Genomic DNA, 18,417 nt, shown 5'->3' on the forward strand with positions numbered 1-18,417 from the left:
ACACAAGTTGATTCAAGAAAATACACAATATTATTTTGTCCCTGTTGGTTTCAATAAAAGAGCAATGACCTGAACATCTGCCTTGCCTATTTTTTGGGCAGAATAACTAAATGTGCTGCAGAGACTCTGTAAACTCTGAATCTTACCCTGTAGATCTACTGTACCCGTGGCTTTCTGTACAAACATTTATATTATTTCTTAGACAGGAAAAATGGATAAGACTTGGTAATTTAGGAGCAGGTTAGACAGTATTACGTGCAAAGTGATTTTCTATGTGATCGGAATATGTTATGAATGTGTATAAGTGTATGCTAGTGTATGCATGAGTCCGACCTATTTACTTGTAAAGTCCCTTGAGATGACATTTGTTGAGAACTTACATAAACCAAATTTGCTTCAGAAGACCTTACTTTGACTTTATTTCACTAAAACTGAGTCAGTATTTTCCATTAAAAAAAATCTAGTACTAAAAAACGTTTTTTTTTTTTTATATTGGGTGATTTACATGAATCATTCCAAACCACATATTTGGATTTTGCTAGCGAAACACTCAGAAATAAAAATGGTATTTATAGTTGGTTAAAGTATAAAAGTGTTTCTAATAAAACAAATTAAAGGAATAAGGCATCTTTATATTAATGTTTTTTTTGTTTTTTTTTTGTATAACGCAGAACTAGCTTTTAACCCTGCTTACCTGCAGAGGTAGCACCCAGAAATCCATTTTCTATCTCTCTTTTTTTGGTTTACATTTTTGAACGTAAACCATAGAAAGATTTTCTATGGTTTACATGAAAGAATATCTGCCGCTGCTATATATTTATATATATATATATATATATATATATATATATATATATATATATATATATATATATATATATATATATATATATATATAGCATAAATATATATATATATACATATATATGTATACATACGCATATACATGTGCTCACATTTTGATCTTAACGAGTCCCCATCTCAAATCTTGGGATTGCCACTTTTGCCCCACCCTTTCAGACTTTACTGTTTTTGGTTACAATTGCTATGGAAATCTCGGAAACACGGGATACCCCAAAAAACATTCCATTTGAATAGTCATGCTGACCAGGGACTCCCTTTGGTTTCGTCAAACAAATGTAATCCGGCTGGCGCTTCAATGGCACGCTCCCACAAGAATAAAAAGGGAGTGGCCCTGTTCCATATGAGTATATGTAAACAGCGCTTGGTTTCCAGAGTTACCAGTTATTGAGTGTTAAGGAAACGTGATGCATGTGGAGACAAACACTCTCACAGACAAAATAAAACAAAAACAGAAAGAAAAACACCGTTTCCAGGTGTTATATAATTCAGAAAAAATACAAAAACATCTCCACCTAGTCAAGGAAATATAAGTTGAAAACAAAGTTCATGAAGAATAAATATTTTTTATTTGCAGTCATAAAATTATTACAATTAAATAACATTTTAATATTATACAAATATTTCTATTTACACAGGTTTTTCCTTTTGACAAAACTTGAGGTTACAGACTTCTATTTGTTAAGTCAATGCATAAGGAGATCATTTTAATGCTACATGGGTTCATGTTTTTTGTTGTTTTTTTAAGCTTACCATGAAGTGTATTGCTCTTTAAATACAATAGTTGACACAATAGCTGATACAATAGTTCAGACCAACCTCTTTGACTTGCAGATGGAACATACCTTCTTAAGAATGAAACCCTTTCTGAGAAAAGGAGTCTAATTTTGAAACGCTCATGTCTATAAAGCAGCTTTAAAAGCCACTGGTCATAGTTGCATTGCTGAACTGCATATTGCTTTTCCTTTTAATAACATATATTTAACATATTCTCTTCTTTATATTTTTAAAGACATGCAGTGCTAGAAGGTAAAGACATTGTTGTAACTAAATGAGATCGACAGACACGAGTCACAGTTACAAAAATAAAGTGTTTAGCTTTTCTGTAAGTTGTGCTATATTTCATCTCCATGGTAACAAGGCACTAGACATACATTTTTGCGTGTAATCTAGTTATTAACTACAGATGAAAGAGCCAGAAAAGGTTGTTTCTTGTGATTAAGATGTGATTTATGATTTGATACGAGCGACTAAAAATGCTCTCACTGCCTTTTATAGCTCAGGGTATTTTAATGAGCAGCAAGTCGTTCTTGATCTGGATCTTGCTTGCCTGCATAATTGGGGTCTGAAAACGCTGTGGTGGTTGAGGAAATACTAACAGTTCTTTGGTTTAGACGGAAAAGTTCTGATCCACGTTTGTGTACGTGCTAAACACTGATTCCAATCATAGAGGGGCTGGTACTGGAAATATCTCTGTGCTTTGTCCGTTTGCACTGTGAAGGTGGTGCTGGCTACAGCCAGCGTATATCGGTTAAGCAGTGGTGTGTAGTTGTATACTGGACTCAGTATCCAGCGAAGAAAGTCATTTAAGAAGGCCAGGAACAACAGAACGATTGCAGGCATGCGGACCTTCCGAAAGTTGAACTCAGACAGCAATGTCATGTTGAAGTCCTCGTAGCTTTTATAGGGGGAGTCATCGTAGCAGAAAAAAGCTTCACCACCAACTTTCCCAGGATTCCCTCTCAGGGCTCGAGCAGCAAGGACATGCATCCAAGCGACGTTACCTGGTAACACAAACAGAATTAGGACAATTGAATTAATGCCATGAAGCTCTGCAAAAGATATCCAGTTAGGGTGGAGATTTTTTTTATAGTCTCTAAGGTGGTTGCTCATACCATGGATTAAAATATCTAAATTAAGTACAGTACAGTGTGTTGTGCCTTTGTAATTAGCTCCCCTGAGTCATTTCAGTCAAGAACCACCTTTCACTACAATTAAAGCTACAAGTCAAGGCAAGTTTATTCATATATCACTTTTCATTGTGCTGACTGAAAAAAAGTACACTGGAGTGGCATAATGCAGTTAAATAATTAATGAACATATATTAAAATGTATCATTCAAATTTAAATATGATAAAAATGGATGAAAGTTAAAGTTTTTTTCGCTAATGTGTCTACCAGCTTTGCTTCCCCGACTGTAATATTTAACAACTTATTTGGAAAAAGACTCAAACGCAGTCAGATTGGATAAGAGCCTGGAAAACAATCAAGGGTTTTTAAACTCTAGGCTTTAGCGGGGTAGTGACCCGCAGCTTTTATATATGGATGCTGTTTTGATGTTGAAGCAGAGTTGTATTTTTAGGTGGTATATAAATAAAAAGGACAGGAGTTTCTTTTCTGTTCTTAACCTAGCTCTGGCTGGATGTCTAGATTTGCTATCCTGCTGAACTATCTCCCACCAGCTTTCCCTCACTAGGACAAGTTAAGTTTGAGTCTGATCTGAGAAGATCATGTTCTCTAATGTTTTCTATGCATCCTGCAACTTTTAAACTTGTTTCCACCTGGCCTTCCATAAGAACCAGGTTTGTGAAGGGCACATGTTGTTACAACTAACCAAGTTTTGGATTTTGTATCTCTCTTGCTTTGTACCATGGTGGAGAGCCCTACTGCAGCATTAGCAGAGACGGTGATAATATTTTTATACAAATAATGGCAGAGAAAAATGTGTACATTTCTAAAGACGAGATAAGCCCAACAAGAAGATATAGAAAGCAGTTACTGAAGACTCAGGTTAAGAACCTTCATATATATACTAGCTCTTTAATGAGAAGGTTAATAAGCAAAGCAACCGTGTTCTGGCTGTTATGTAATTATGTGAAGCATTTCTCTGCTTTGCTTCCTGTACATGCTTGGAGCAGGTGTTTTAGAGTCTAAGTGTGACCCTGCATGAATTTGATAACTATCAGATACAAATATGTAAAACTTTCTGAGAAACATGAAGGAAGTGTGGGTGTTACATGCTTCTGCTTTTAGCTCTGGTCTGATTTGATCTTAACATGTTGTGCCTTGAAATCTATTTACCCTGAGTATCCTGCCTTAAAAGATTGACTTAAGCTTGATTTGTAGCGTATGCAAGAAATACAACAAACTTGTCTCTTAAAAGTAGCTTTCATTTTTTGAAATGTTGATGTTTTTACCTGCATAGACACGCCCATGTTCAATGTGATCTGGGATGCCCCCAATAACAAGGCCTCCCCGTTCTGCAGCCAGGTTGTAGAAGTCCTTCATTAGATGGTGACCTTCGCCATAGATCCCCGTCGGTCTTAGTGAGCAGGTGTATAAACACTCCCCCCCCCTCACCTAAAGAGAAACAAAAAACAAAAAAAAGAACCTGTCAGGAAACTGTAATGGCTTCAACCAAATAGTAGAAAAACAGAGACAACCCCAGATAGCTCAGCGTAAAGATTTATTGTTTGGATTGCAAACTGCTGAAAACACTTTGCAATGAAGCAATAAGGGAGGGAGCCTGGCATTCTGTGGCAAAGACATTGCACAAGTTCCCGCCCCCCAGCTGGAAGGCAACTGGACTTTCACTCAAAACTGAGAATGTCCAGTCGCCTTCCACCCAGCACTAAAGAATTCACGTTTAAACCAAACCAAGTTTGACAGCCAATAAATATACAACAGCTGTATAGAGTTTAGCATAACAGCATGTTGCGGGGATATGGAGAAACTTCCCTACATAGTTCTATTAAAGTTTAAAAAATTTATTTACTATGATGCGTCATAATCTCAATTTCCCAAATGGGCTGTTTCAAATAAATATGCCCTGCAAGTCAGTGGTTAAAAGTACATAAAAAGTTTTTACCAGTATTACCTTTCTGCCATTGGCCTCCAGGATCATTTTCTCTGCCTTTGTCTTACTCTTGGGATAGGCCATAGTGTGCTTAATTTCATACTTCGTGTCTTCATTGCCTCTGCAAAGAAAGAGAACATTTTTTAACATGGAGTAGAAAGTAATTTTAATGCGTCATAGCATAAAAAATACACATAATGAAGCCAAAATATGTTTCTTGTTAAGGTGGGCGTTGCTGGAATTTTGACAGAGGAAAAGATAAAGCACATTTATGCATAGAAAATGTAACATAAGCAGATAGAGTTTCCTTGACCTTCTGCCCACATCTAAATCTAAAGAAATTGCAAAAAACAAAAATTTGTTGATATAACAATAATATAATGTTTTACAATTCTATGCAGAATTTTGCAGGTTTAATTTTCTCAGAATTTTTATCTACGTAAAGTGAGCACATCTCTCTTACAAAAGCAACTCAAGCTTCATTCTTACACAATGACTTCATGTTGTAACTCTATCAGAGTGAGAAGTTATTTTGTGATGCTGCAGTGCTATACATGCCATTAGGCAAAGACAACACTTGGAGCAGACAGCAGCTCTTTCAGCAGAAGCATTGCTGAGGTTTGCCACAGCAAGTCTTGACTGAAGTTTCCTACATCCCATATCAATATTCCAAATTTGCTTCAACTTGAAAAAGCAATAAATCAGTTTTAATGTTATGATCTCACCTTAACACAATACAGGTCGTGTAAATTTTCATTTAAATCAGCACACTCTGAAATCCAGAGACCACGTCAAATAAACAGATAATGTGATGTTTGCCAATTAATGCTCTCGGATTCAGTTTTTTTTTTTTTTTCCCTTCACGATAACAGCAATATTTCTGCTGTATTATTATATAGAGTGCCTAATGTTCTAGACCAAAAGAACTTGAAGGTCAGACAATGAGACATGATATTTAAAAAAGCTGATCATGTAAAAATTCAGCCACAAAAGGATCCATCCCCTCATAAACAGATGCCTTTATTTACTTTCTATGCATCGCATTTATTTGATTCATAAACAATACTTTTCAATCTAAAGGGGTAAAACTACTTTTTGCTCCACATAACTTGTAATAATAAAGGGGTAAAACTACTTTTTGCTCCACATAACTTGTAGCCTTGTCTTTGGATGAATTATTTTGGAAGCAACAACAAAAAAACCACAAATCATATTTTGCACGTATAATCAGCTTAACATAGGCTCTAAATGTATTAATGTGTGATAAAATTCCAGAGTAGTCAGATTCCCTTTGTGGAGACTTAAACTCCTCATCAAACAATGACTGTGTGTGTTCTTTCCAAAATAAACAGGATTAGACAGGGCATAAATGGGAAATAATCATATGGTTTTAACTAGCATCAGCACGACTCGGGCTCTGCGTCTCTAATTATGTGTGCGCGTCTGTGGTTAGATGATTACTAAAGAATACCACTCACAAAAACAGCACAGATGTCTTTAGACAGCATGCTATTACAAATTAGTCATTTTGAATGAAGTGGGATGTTGATGTAACCTTTATTCTTTGATGCACCAACATTCAAACTCAGAATGTTTAGTCTAGACAAGGTCGACAGACATTATAAAAGTGAGCTGATGATTGTCTGTGATGGGGAATGCTTATAATAATAATAATAAAGCATGAGTGATGGCTCTGTTTATACTCTAAATTCTGATGAATACTGAGGCATGTTTGAGATCCAAGACACAGACACTGGGTCTACAGCAACGCTAAATGTCTTTTTGATCAGACTCTCATAGTGGGGCGCTACTATGGTGATATGACAAGGCAGTAAAACAAAAGCTGTTTTGTTTTTTATACAGATTTGTTCCCTAAATAAAATTCAAAGTATCCCTGAAAACCTTATCAGCAACTCAATCTATCCAGTTTCGATCATTATCTGCAGCCTTCATATTGATGAACTACTGTTGATTCCCATAGAGAGGCAGGAAGGGATGGGGCCAAACTATCTGACGAAGTGGAGCCTAAATTAACAACAGGTGGTTGCTTAGTTTGCAGGGGAAAAAAAAGAACCTCAAAGAGGAAATATGCTGTTGTTAATTCAGAAAAATGAATTTTACCTCTTGAAGTGATCTCCATTGAGGTTGGGTCCAATCACTTCCATGCTGCTTGTGTAGACAAGGCACTCAACGCCACATTCCACGCACGCTTTGATCACATTCTCCGTTCCTGAGATGACAGGAAAAAAAAAACAACGTTCAACATCAAAAACTGGTTCTCTGTTTCTTGTGAATCTACACGGGTGAAACTGGATGCCTTAAAAAGAAAGCTTAATTTTCCCTTAGCATTAAAATAAATTACATCCATTGCGGCTTTTTAAATTGGACTGTGCTTGTGTCACTGTACACCCAGTAAATAATGCACAAGGACTGTGTAAACATGTTTTAAACAAGAGTATTGGATCCACATGGGCTCATATCAAAGGCTCCCTACCACTTTTGCACCAATTAAATGTGGACCTCCATTGAAAAGAACTCAAGGAATGATAAGTGGAAACAGGAAACCTCATTTTATATGATCTTTTTGTCATTTGGAAATATTAAATTGGATTCAGATTCCAAGTAGAGACATGGTTCCCCAGCTCAAATGTTAATTTGTCCATACTTTTGTTTTTCAGCAGCAGATAACAGTCAGTCAATATTTATGGGCACTGTAGGTAATTTTTGTGTCACTTGGGAGCAACTAGAACTTCTAAAAGATACTACAGTAAAAAGAGCCTTTTTTGTGTTGTTTTATTGAATTCATTTAATATTATTCCCAAATCAATTTTAAAAAATCTTAATTTTCCTAAATTTTATTCCATATCTGCCAATAGGAAACAAGCAAAAACAACAATTTAAAGATTTAAAAACTAGGGAATAAAAGACTCTTTTTTTTTATTTTTATTTTTTTATTGAATTGCATTATATTGAATGGGGGTCTAAAAAAGAAGAAAACATTTTGTTCTATTCAGCCTGAAAAGGAAACTGAAGAACGACTGAAAAACACATCAGCCAACCAAATGGTATGCCATTTGCAATAACACAACCAAAGTTATGAAAAAATAGAGACAGAGATGGGACAGTTAAATCCATTATTTCTTTATCAGTTTTTCGCCTCAAACCAAAATAAATTAAAACAGCATGTTTTGAGAGTTTGAGGTAGACAAAGGTTCTGAATGTCATTGCATGACTACCGGTAATTTATAAATCTGGGAGACAAAAGTCTGGAAAGAGGGGATCCTGAAGCAGAACCTATGTTGGCCCAGAGCAGATTCTCTGAATTTTTGTCATTCTTGACACAGAACTGGAAGTGAGACCAGGTGGAGCCAATTTCTCTTATAAAATAAAGTTCAGAAAGAAAGAAAGCTTCCCTTTGTGCTGTCATGAATAATGGAACAATCAGCTGTTTGGAATGAATCCTCTAAATAATCAACTCAGGCTCCATGTGCTGCGTGATCCTCTGCAGGTTTTGTGGACTGAGGCACACAAAAAGGCATGCAGCAGCGTCAGCCAACAGATAGCAAAAGTCTCCGGTGTCCTAATTGTTGACTCAGTAATATCTGATCCCAGCCAAACACACCCAAAAAGCTAAAGAGAATCAATCTAAAAAATCTAAAGTTATACAATTTATTTTATTAATGAGGAAGCTGTTGTTTGAATTCAGACCCAGAGTGCCTACTTTTATTATTTTATTTTAGAAACAAAAAAATGCTGCTCAATTTATCACAGATGTCTGTGGGATATTTTCAGACATCTGTTTTCCAAGATAAGGCTGCAAAATAATACAAACTATTGTGTGCAGGGCATTTTGTTGAAACCAAACTCAGAAACACAGACCAACACTTTGGAAAAGGACAAAAAACAGACTAAATGTTTAAAGAAGCCTAAACTTTCTGGTTCCAGTGCCTCTTCGTGTGTTTTTGTATGCATTGGCCTCAAATCATTCCTATGAAATAAATCCTATCATAATTCAATTATCACATATTGTACACCTTCTTTCTTAGGAAATCCACTTGATGTTTTTATCTGAGTTTGGGAAATTAAGCAAGACCTGAAATTATGCCAACAAACAGAAACCTGAGTGGATTGGCAAATGAATGGGTTTATTTTTACCCCCTAAATGGTGGCTCTGTGACTGTAAGCTCTTTCAAGTTTCAGGAACATGACAAAGTCTAAACAGTCAGGCTTTTCACAGCTAAAATAAACTTCCATGCAGCTTTGAATGCCAACACTTTATAATTATTTAACCGACGCTGAAATATTTGATTCCTTTGAAACTGGGTGGGTAGAAAGGTAAAAGCATCTAAGACATGCCTTGACACTGTTCCCCAGAAAATCCTTATCAATCCTCTGATGGAAAAACTTTGGGAAGCATAAATCAAATCTGGACCTTGAACATTGAATCAGTCACATCCCAGTTTTCAGGAAATGAGTATAAAAAAAATAATAATTGTCTAACTTCCTGATCCACTTTGAAGTTAAGAAACAAGATCCAGCCTGGGAAAATAACTCGCAGGTGTGGATTTCCTCAGAATTTATTTCTCATCGTTTCCTCTTTCCTGTCTTCACTCAAACCCATATCTCTCCAGGGCGTACCTGTAACGTTGACAGAGTAGATCGTGGCCTCCGGAATTTTGTGCCAAACATCCACCAGGCTGGCAGCATGGATAACGACATCAGCCCCCCGGGTGGCCTCCAACACGCTGCTGTAATCTGTGATGTCTCCTTGGAGGGTAGTCACTTTCACATCATCTGTGTTAGAAACAGGAAAGAAACAACATGTATATAATCAACCCATTATTATATAGAAGGAAACAAAATATTGGGCAGGAAGATATGAGCAGTTATACTTCTTGACATAAGACCTGATATTTTCTTTTGAAACATCCCTAAATTGGACAAGATAAGGAATCTCTGACAAACTCACCATTAAAAGAGGGTTAATTGTGGCAACACATTGGTGCTCAATTAAGAAAAATGAATGCCGTGTTCAGTCCATTAAATAACAGTGATGGATTCGTTTAGTGGTGATTAATTTGCCATAAATTCAGATTAATTGGTGTAAATCCAGATATAAGGACCTCAGAGGCTAAAGCTATCCGATAATCTGCAAAGAGTCAGATCTAAAGCGGATTTCTGTCAAATCTCAATAAAGTCAAATAGGTTTATTCACATGCAAGTTCATAGAGGGTTACTTATAAGCAAATCATTATCTACAACTGCGACGCACAAGGCGAGGCGCCACCACTGTACTCAAAAACCCAAACATGTAAAAGTTGAGAAGCATTGAAAAAAATAAACTATTTCAGTTTGGATTAATTGAGCCTCATTATGTTTTGTTTTACACGGGTTCTTTTGTTCATTGTTATTTTTCTGATCAGAAATCCTGTACATGTTCTTTTCTTAGAACAATTTTCACAGGGTTTTTTTTTTTTAGGTTTGATATCTGCTGTCCCTTTAAATGACAAAAAAAACTTTAACCTCACACTTCTTGGAACTCTATTAGTCTGATAGCGAAGCAAAGAGAGGTTATCATTTTAAAAGCTCTTGAACTCCTGGTTTATCTTTGCCCTCATGTCCCTTCCTCTAAATGCTGATAGTCATGTAAGCAGAAAAAAAAATCAACTAGACTTTAAACCTTTGCACATAGAAGCTATTGCTGTGTAACTACAAATGAAACCATTGACCAGTTTAAGCCAGTTTGAAAATTCTCCTTTTTCCTTTCCTTAACAGCCTTAACACAGGGCTCACAGAGGCATTTCTCAATGGTTTTGGCTCAACTCTGATCTATTGATGAATTGCATTGAAACAACACACCCCAAGCTTTAGTTCCATCTCATAATACCTGATTAACATGAACACGAAAAAAAAAATCCACTGATTGGTGCATTGATCCAGCTAAAAAGGTAATTTACCTTAATAATAAGCACTTTAAATAGAATATTACGGGAGTCCACAGAAAGCCAAGCACAGAGGTTAAGTGCTAAATAATTTAGTAAGGAAACTAAAGCTGCAGACTTTCCATGTCTGTCATTTTAATTGGATAGAAAAAACTACCACTTTGAAACAGGAGGTTTTGAGAGAAATATTCATCTAAATCCTAATAAGGTCCCTATGGACCAATATGCAATAAAATTTATAGAATTTTAATGTTATTTTTTTTAGCAAGGAAACTATGTATTTAAAATGTAAACATAATAAAAATAGGGATATTTAAATTTACAAAAGGATGCATTTTAATTACAGTAATGTAATAATTTCAGCAGCCTTCATTCTAGAGCATATTAGACTTAAAAACACCTCAGAGTAGCTTAAATGTTCTCCAGAATGAAAACCCAAAAGATATTTTTAAACCGCATATTAGCAACCTAAGCAGAAAATACTGAGCAGTGTAACGGTGAAAAAAAACCTTACCTGCGCCTCTCCGCTCGCTAAAGCTCCGGTCTATGTGTTTGTCAAACACCCGCACCTCCGCCAGCTCTTCCTCCTTCTCTATCAGAACATCAAGCAGATGCTTTCCGAGGAAACCGCAGCCTCCGGTGATCAAATAGACGAGAGTTCGTTTGCTTTCTGTCATTATGCAGATGAGAGCTGCTGAGGTACGATTGAAAGCCGAAGCTAGAAGAGCGCTTATATAGGAATATGGGCGTGGCTTTCTACAAGGAAGTGGGGGGGAAAATAAACCAAGCAGTTGCCCTGACTACGGCACCAGCATTTATCTGCGTCTCTGTATATATTGACTTAGATGTATTTTGTCATTTTGTATACACTTGTACTGAGCCCCTCTTAGACAATTTCACAAAACATAAATACATAAAAAAAATAATAATATAAAGCCTGGAACCGAGTCTTTTTTCATCTCACCTGAATCAAATGGCTAAACGCCTCTCCAGTATGCTGTTTGTTGACATTATCATTAGATGAAATAGCAGAAAGGTTGGTAGAATAAAATGTGAAGGGAGGACAGGCTAGAATGTAAGAAGGGTTAAGATTTAAAGCAAACACTCCAATATGAAAATAAACAATCTATGGAAGCTTTTCTTTCTATGTTGGGAAGATATGTTGACAAGTAAATATTAAAAAATATGAATGCATTTACTGGTTTATATTTTCCCATTAAAGGTGTTTGGTTTATTATAGATAACTGTGAAGATGACCAGTAAATCTAGCATTTGTAATGCTGATGGAAGCACGTTATACATTGTATATCATGTGACAAATGAATACCAAGCTATTCTAGTAGTGTGAGTCATGTTGAGTGTTTGTAATGATCGTAGTGATACTGAAACAGAAAATAAAAAAAAACTAACACTAAAAGAATCAAGTTATTGTGTCACCTTACATGTCATAACAGGCCTAGTGGTTAGGGCATGGAGCTTGGAATCCTGATACTCTCAGTTCAAGCCCAACTCCCACAGACTGCCACTCTGAGCAAAGACTAACCACACACTGCTCCCCAAGGGGATGGGTTGAATGCAGACTTAATTTCGTTGCTCTGTACTTGTGACAGTGTAATAACAATAGGAGAAAAAAAAAAGATTAGAATAACTGGATCCCAATCTTTACATTTTGGCGTGGGGCAAGGTTCACTTAAATCACGCTCTTAAATAATCTCTTCATGTTTGTAGTGGTGTATTCGTAAAATCTGGTCATTCTCTATCGCTACTATAGATACATTATTTACCGAACGAACAAATCCTGAGCAGACGGAAATTTCCAGCGGAACCAATTGCGCAATGCAGTGTTCTGTAGCGCAACATTTATATGTAACACCTAAACATTCTATAGGTGACTCAACTCTTGCGTTTTTGGAAGATCAATGTTTTTTTTAATGGTATTACAGTGGTAAAATAGCAATGGGTCGTACCAGCACTTTATATTATTTATATACATTAAACTATCGGTGAGTAGCTTCTCTGGATTATGCTGTACAGTTTAGCTGAAATAAAAAAACAAAATAAACAAATAAGCAATATGTTAACATGACTCACAATGGGGGAAAAAATTACCTAACGTCCAAGTGGATACCCGTAGCACCAAACGATACCAAACTCGATACTTCCGATGAAATCGGTGGAATCCCGTTGATGAGGGGATTTCCCACCCACCCCAAACTAAACATGCTGCGTTCAGGTACAGCTATGGAAATATGTCCTCCATATGTCAGATATCTCACAGTAGTTCAAACATATTTTACTCCCAAGTTTTGGCAGGCTATTCTTATTTAATTGAATTCAAAAATAAACTTTCAAGTGCATTTGTACTATATAATTTATCCACACATTAACCATTAAAACCGATCCAAATCAAACTAAGTCTCATATCATGTTTTGCAATATAAAGAAAAAGTAGTTTCGGGAATGGAAATTATTTGTTAACTGGATAAAAAAAAACAAAAACAAAAAAACAACTTGTAATAATTTTCTTCATTCAAAATAGTTTAAGCTAATTGATAACCCTTGAGCTATTAAGCTCAACATCCCTCCCTCACAAGTTAAGTAAGAACAGCTATTTCATTCAGAGTCAAGGTAAATGTAGATATAAATTTAGTAGCCTTTTTTTAAAATAATGACCAGAGTGATGGCTTTCAATCAGCAGCTAATGTTATATCTATATGATTGACAAAAAACCTTAATATTTAAATACCAATCTATTTAACAATTTTTTCTTGACTGATAATACAACTTCTGGCAAAAATGATGGTTTCGCCAGTCTCATAGGATGTTCATTCAGTTTACTGTTGTAGAAAACAAGATCACATACATAACATAGAACTACATTCATTCCAAATGGCAACTTCTCCTATAAGAAACATTAAAGATAGCAGGAAAAAAAAAAAAAGATGTTGAGAGTCAACATCAGTTTGTTTTAGCTCAAGCAGATGGAAGATTATGGAATTACCCAATTCTGAGAAAGAAAACCCGGAATCCTAAAAAAGAAAAAAACAACAGGACACTGACACACCACTTTGTCGTACCACTTCTGACTTATTTAAGTGCTTGCAGCCTCTGAGGCATGGAGTGAATAAATTACCGTCTTCATCGATTTGGGTCCTACTTTCTCGGATTGCTTTTGTCAGATCGTTGAAGTTTGGAGCCTTGACATGGTTCATTTTCTTCACGTTCCCAGATTTTCAGTTGGATTGAGATCTGGACTATTTGCAGGTCTTCAAATTGACTGTGTCTTTCCATAAGGAACCTTTCAACAAGACGCATTATCTTGCTGAAAAACGATTGAACCATCCCAATACATAATTTCAATTGATGGATAACAACAATGACCAAAATGTCATTGTAAACTTGTGGATTTATTGAAAATATGTCATTTAGTTACCCATCGCTTACACCAATTCGTCAATGACTGTAGAAATTTTGATGTCTATTTAGACAGTGTTTATAAATTTCAGAAACTGTACCAACAAAAGTTTCAGCATCATAATGTTGCGCATTGGAGATCCACAATTAATCACTAAATGGCTTTTATTCCAGTTATCAGTCCACAACTTCTTTTCTTCCATTTAGGTATTAATGATGGCTTACAGTGAGCTTCTCTACATGTATATCCTCCATCCTTTAGGTGGTTTCTAACAGTTCAGTCACAAACATTCAATCAAGTTTGTTCTTTGTTTGTTCAAATTTGTTCTTGTTTCATTGTGCCTTTCATGTTTAAGACATATTGCTTTAAGTGTTCTGTCCTGAACTTTAAATGTTTTTCTTGGTCCACCAGTATGCTACCTTTAACACTCTTCCCATTTAGTTTGCACTTTTCCCTCTACTACTACTTTTTTTTTTTTTTCTTGATTTCTTTTAGTGTTTTTTTAAAGTCAGAAAGTTGCCACTTCAATTGACTGTAGATGGATTTCCTGTTAAAAAAAAATAAAAATGAAAGCATGAGGCCTTTGCCAACATGGAGACCCTGAACTCTGTCAAGGCCATTACACACTATCAGCAGGTCATTTGAAGTCAGGAGGAACTGTTTAAAGGTAAATGGTGTCAGCTAAGAGGAGAGAAGCAAGAATTAAAGTCACTGGATACGGCTATAGAAAGGAATGTAATGCTTCCCGAGAAGCTTACCCAAAATAATTACGGTTTTAGAAGTTTGGTCATTTTTGGGGAGTCAAAACTTCACATTAACATGAATGCAACACAATCATAAATGGGTAGAAATTATTCCCAAATATACATTGGTTAGTTAAGCTGATTAGATAATTAGATTTTCTGAAAAAGAAGCCTGTGTATAATTCCTGGTCCAGTCTGTAAATGGAAAAGTACGTATCATCTTGTATCATACCTTCACCTTAAAATCTTACGTTTCCTGGTTATGGCGGCATGCACTTCTGGGAAAGAAAAAAAAAACAACAAAAAAATGGTCAGAATTTCAATGCCGTAAAAACATGTGTGAACTTGATGCAGGGCCTTTCCAGCTGAGGTCAACATCTGTGCAGAGAACGCAGCACTCCCTTCCACTTCCCGTTTCCATTTAGAAAAAAAAAAAAATGTGAAGACAAGTTAATATTTGCTGAAGTTATTTAAGTAAAAACATCAAATTTTCTTTTTTATTTAAAAAATATTTTTAATGCACCATTAATAAAGGGTTCAACGCATTAATACAAGAGAAATATTGCAAATAATATTAAAATAATCAAATCAAAAGGAAAAAAAAAACAATAAAAAATAAATGAATGAAAGGTATGTACATGTTTCCTCCTCATGGAGAGAGAAAAAGAAACAACATATTTACAGCCTGGAATCTGTTTGTTTCTACAAGAAACAAACATCTCTACAATATTTACATGAACTTCTTCCATTTTTTTTTTCCTTTTTATCCTGTAGTAAATAGTCTTGTTTTATATGGAAAGGCTTTCATTGCAACAAGCATTATAGCACACAATTTTCTGGTTGTGAGGAAAACACAAAAATAAAAGGAGTCTAATTAAAAGTTTGAACATTGAAGTTAAACTTTGGACGGTCAGAGTTGTTGGGGAAAGAGTTAACACAGGAGAGCCCCATGGTCTGCAGTGTAACACTCACTCATCCAGCATAAACACAGCCATACAAGCACCTGGCACAGAAACGCGCTGCAGTCAGATTTGATAAAAGACATTTGCTTGCCTTATCAGAATGTTACATTTCAGTAAAGGATGTTAGGTTTTGACTTGCAGCTACACAACCAGCTAAATAAATACTAGTGAATTCTGTAGGAGTGGGGGGGAAACGTTCCAGTTTTCTTTGAAGATATTGGACCTTATTAGGAAACTAAACTTATGCATCATCACAACTTTTTTAAGCTAGTAAAGAAAATGCTAATAAAAATATTTTGCCAACTACTGACACAAGAAGTGAAGAGTTTAAAAAAATATATTGTAAAGAAACAAGAAAGACATACTGCCTCGCTTTAAACCTGCATTGTTTGCTTATTTTACTGCTTTTAAAGGCTAGGAGACAGCTGTGTTTAAGTACAGTGTTCCAATGCTATTTCTATTTAGAAATTATTTACCATGCTAAGATTTGTGAACTTATGCAGTTTTGATCAAATTCTGGGGCTTTGAATACAAGCTATTCACGGCTGGTATTATACATTCTTCATTTCAAGAGTGTAGGTCTTGTTTTAGCCACATATGAAATACAGTACCCTTCAACAAGTTTAAACTCTTACAAGTTATCAATAAAATTAAAGAACTGAAAGTTTGGTGAAAGTTAAGTAAATCACATTAAATGTCTTTTTCAGCCAAAGTTGGAAGTTGCCTAAAGTCTAAAATGTATTGAAATTGTCTTTTTCTTATGTGTGCTTCTATGTAGCAAGTCATAAATATTGATAGGTAAAATAATTTTGTTTTAAAAATGAATCAACTTTAGAACTTTAGAAGAGAAAAAGTAAGGAAAAATCTGATATTTTTTCTGATGAATGGTCTGGTCTTTTTTCACCAGACACAACCAGACCTAGAAAGGAAATTCTAGATTTTCAAGACTGTATAGGAACCCTGAATACAAATATTTTTGTCTGCAGTTGCTTTTGTAGTTCAGCTAAATGTGGGAACAGTTAAAATATGCTAATCCTGGACAGAAAACAGACCATCTGGTTTAGAGAACCTGTGGAGCAGATTCAAGCATAGCATTAGGTTGAGAGGGGACTGAGAATGTCTAAATAACCTTTCCAACAGCTAACACTCCCTAAATGGGCGCTCAATGCAAATAACCCTTTACAAACCTTAGGAGAACTACATAACCTCCAAATAGAAGAAATGCAGAAATCACAAGAATGCCACAAATAATGATCTATTTAAGCAGTTAAAAGCAAGTACATCAGTGTCTATATTGAGCACAAAAAAAGACAAAGAAAACAATTTTGTTTTGCTGACCCTACAAGTAACAGCTACTCTGAAAAATAACACTTTTAGGCGACAAAAGATTGCTGCAAATCAGAGGGTTAATGCACAGAACATGGGGGACACGGAGACAGTAGTTCAACAAAGCTGGTTGAATCAAAAAGCCACTGAGGAGAAAGTCATTGTAAAATCCTCTATGCAAACAACAAAATAACAATGCTATTAATTACTCCGGGAGTATTCAAATGGTTGGAAAAGATTCAAAACTATCACACTCAGAAATCTTGCATAACTGAAAACTTTTTTTAAAGAAGTTTTTTTCATTCTAAAAGTGCGCCCATTAGAAGCTATTTTAAAAACCCTGAATTCATCTGGTATTCCTGTGCGTTTGTGTGGGGACGTGGAAAAAGAGGGGCTCTGACACGAGAGGAGAAAATCTCTGGATATATTAAAAAAATGTGATCTGACAAAGGAAAATAAATGACCTGTGTGTTATTGTCTATTAAACGAACGCTGGCACGGAAACAAAAAAAACCCTTTCATGACTTGTTCACGGGAGAACGACAATACTGCCACAAAGAATCCACTGATTAGGACCGCCGCCAATACAAACCCAAATAAAAGGGGCATTAACGTCAATGAAAAGTGTGCATGAAAAGTGCAAATGTGTGCGACACAGTTTCCTACTTATTGTGGGGACTACTGAGGCCATCCAGGAAAAGAGGAGAGACTTTAGATGGGGGGGCTTTGTTTCAAGTTGTTTCAATGAGCAGGATGGCATCCAGCTCGGCCCAGCCGTTGGCAAGAACAAAAGGGAAGTGCTTTCACTAGTTGAGCGTCCCTCGACAGTTCTCTGTTCCACACAGGCAAGGGATCTTGTTCTCCTCCAAGGGGAATTTATAGTCATAGGTGATTTCTTCATTAACAGCGATAGGCTGCTTCGAGTAGATCACAATCTTCTTCTGGGACTCTATGGTGATAACCTTGGCGTAGCAGTTTGGCTAAGGGAAAGAAGAAAAAGTATGAGGGCGACAGCTCGAAACAATTGTAAAAACATTTCTGGTTTACACCAATGTAGATCAAAACTCACAGTGCAGCAGTGATTGATGAATCGCGCCAGGTTGCCACATTTTGTGGCATCTATTATTGTGTCGTGGTCCACTCTAAACAAGTAGCTGCTCCCGATGCCTTGCTGAGCGTACCGCTTCTCCCTGTTATCAGCCACCATCTGCACCAACAAGTCAGATAATACAAGGTCTTAAAATAAGTAAAAAAAACACAAACATTTTTCTAAGAGATTCTTAAGAGCTCTAATTTATTGAAGCTCTGCAAT

At 35.9% G+C, this 18,417-nt stretch overlaps 2 protein-coding genes across 2 annotated transcripts in view; both read right to left on the minus strand.

Moving 5' to 3' along the window:
* Nucleotides 1-1,426: 1,426 nt before the first annotated feature.
* On the minus strand, nucleotides 1,427-12,225 carry hsd3b7 (hydroxy-delta-5-steroid dehydrogenase, 3 beta- and steroid delta-isomerase 7). Its single transcript, XM_015374863.1, has 6 exons — nucleotides 11,174-12,225; nucleotides 9,356-9,511; nucleotides 6,839-6,947; nucleotides 4,739-4,838; nucleotides 4,059-4,221; nucleotides 1,427-2,645 (listed from the first exon to the last, which is right to left on the minus strand). Exons 1-6 carry the CDS (start codon nucleotides 11,334-11,336, stop codon nucleotides 2,236-2,238), a joined length of 1,101 nt encoding a protein of 366 aa, XP_015230349.1. The 5' UTR covers nucleotides 11,337-12,225; the 3' UTR covers nucleotides 1,427-2,235.
* Nucleotides 12,226-15,912: 3,687 nt separating this feature from the next.
* The window catches only part of setd1a (SET domain containing 1A), a 28,061-nt gene continuing 25,556 nt past the window's right edge, over nucleotides 15,913-18,417 (minus strand). The window contains exons 20-21 of the mRNA XM_015374819.1: nucleotides 18,175-18,312; nucleotides 15,913-18,085 (exon numbers count right to left, since the gene is read on the minus strand). Of these exons, the coding sequence (XP_015230305.1) occupies nucleotides 17,912-18,085; nucleotides 18,175-18,312 (312 nt within the window). The 3' untranslated portion in view covers nucleotides 15,913-17,911. The remainder of the gene's footprint in view (nucleotides 18,086-18,174; nucleotides 18,313-18,417) is intronic.

This window comes from Cyprinodon variegatus, unplaced genomic scaffold (genome assembly GCF_000732505.1).
Source record: "Cyprinodon variegatus isolate N-32 unplaced genomic scaffold, C_variegatus-1.0 Scaffold109, whole genome shotgun sequence".
Classification (NCBI taxonomy): domain Eukaryota; kingdom Metazoa; phylum Chordata; class Actinopteri; order Cyprinodontiformes; family Cyprinodontidae; genus Cyprinodon; species Cyprinodon variegatus.

Coding starts and splice junctions, on each gene's coding strand:
- hsd3b7 (XM_015374863.1), bottom strand. CDS start 11,336: ATGACAGAAAGCAAACGAACTCTCGTCTATTTGATCACCGGAGGCTGC. Junction 6,948..9,355: donor CTACTCTGTCAACGTTACAG/GTACGCCCTGGA, acceptor CTGTCATCTCAG/GAACGGAGAATGTGATCAAA. Junction 2,646..4,058: donor ACATGGGCGTGTCTATGCAG/GTAAAAACATCA, acceptor TTGTGTTACCAG/GTAACGTCGCTTGGATGCAT.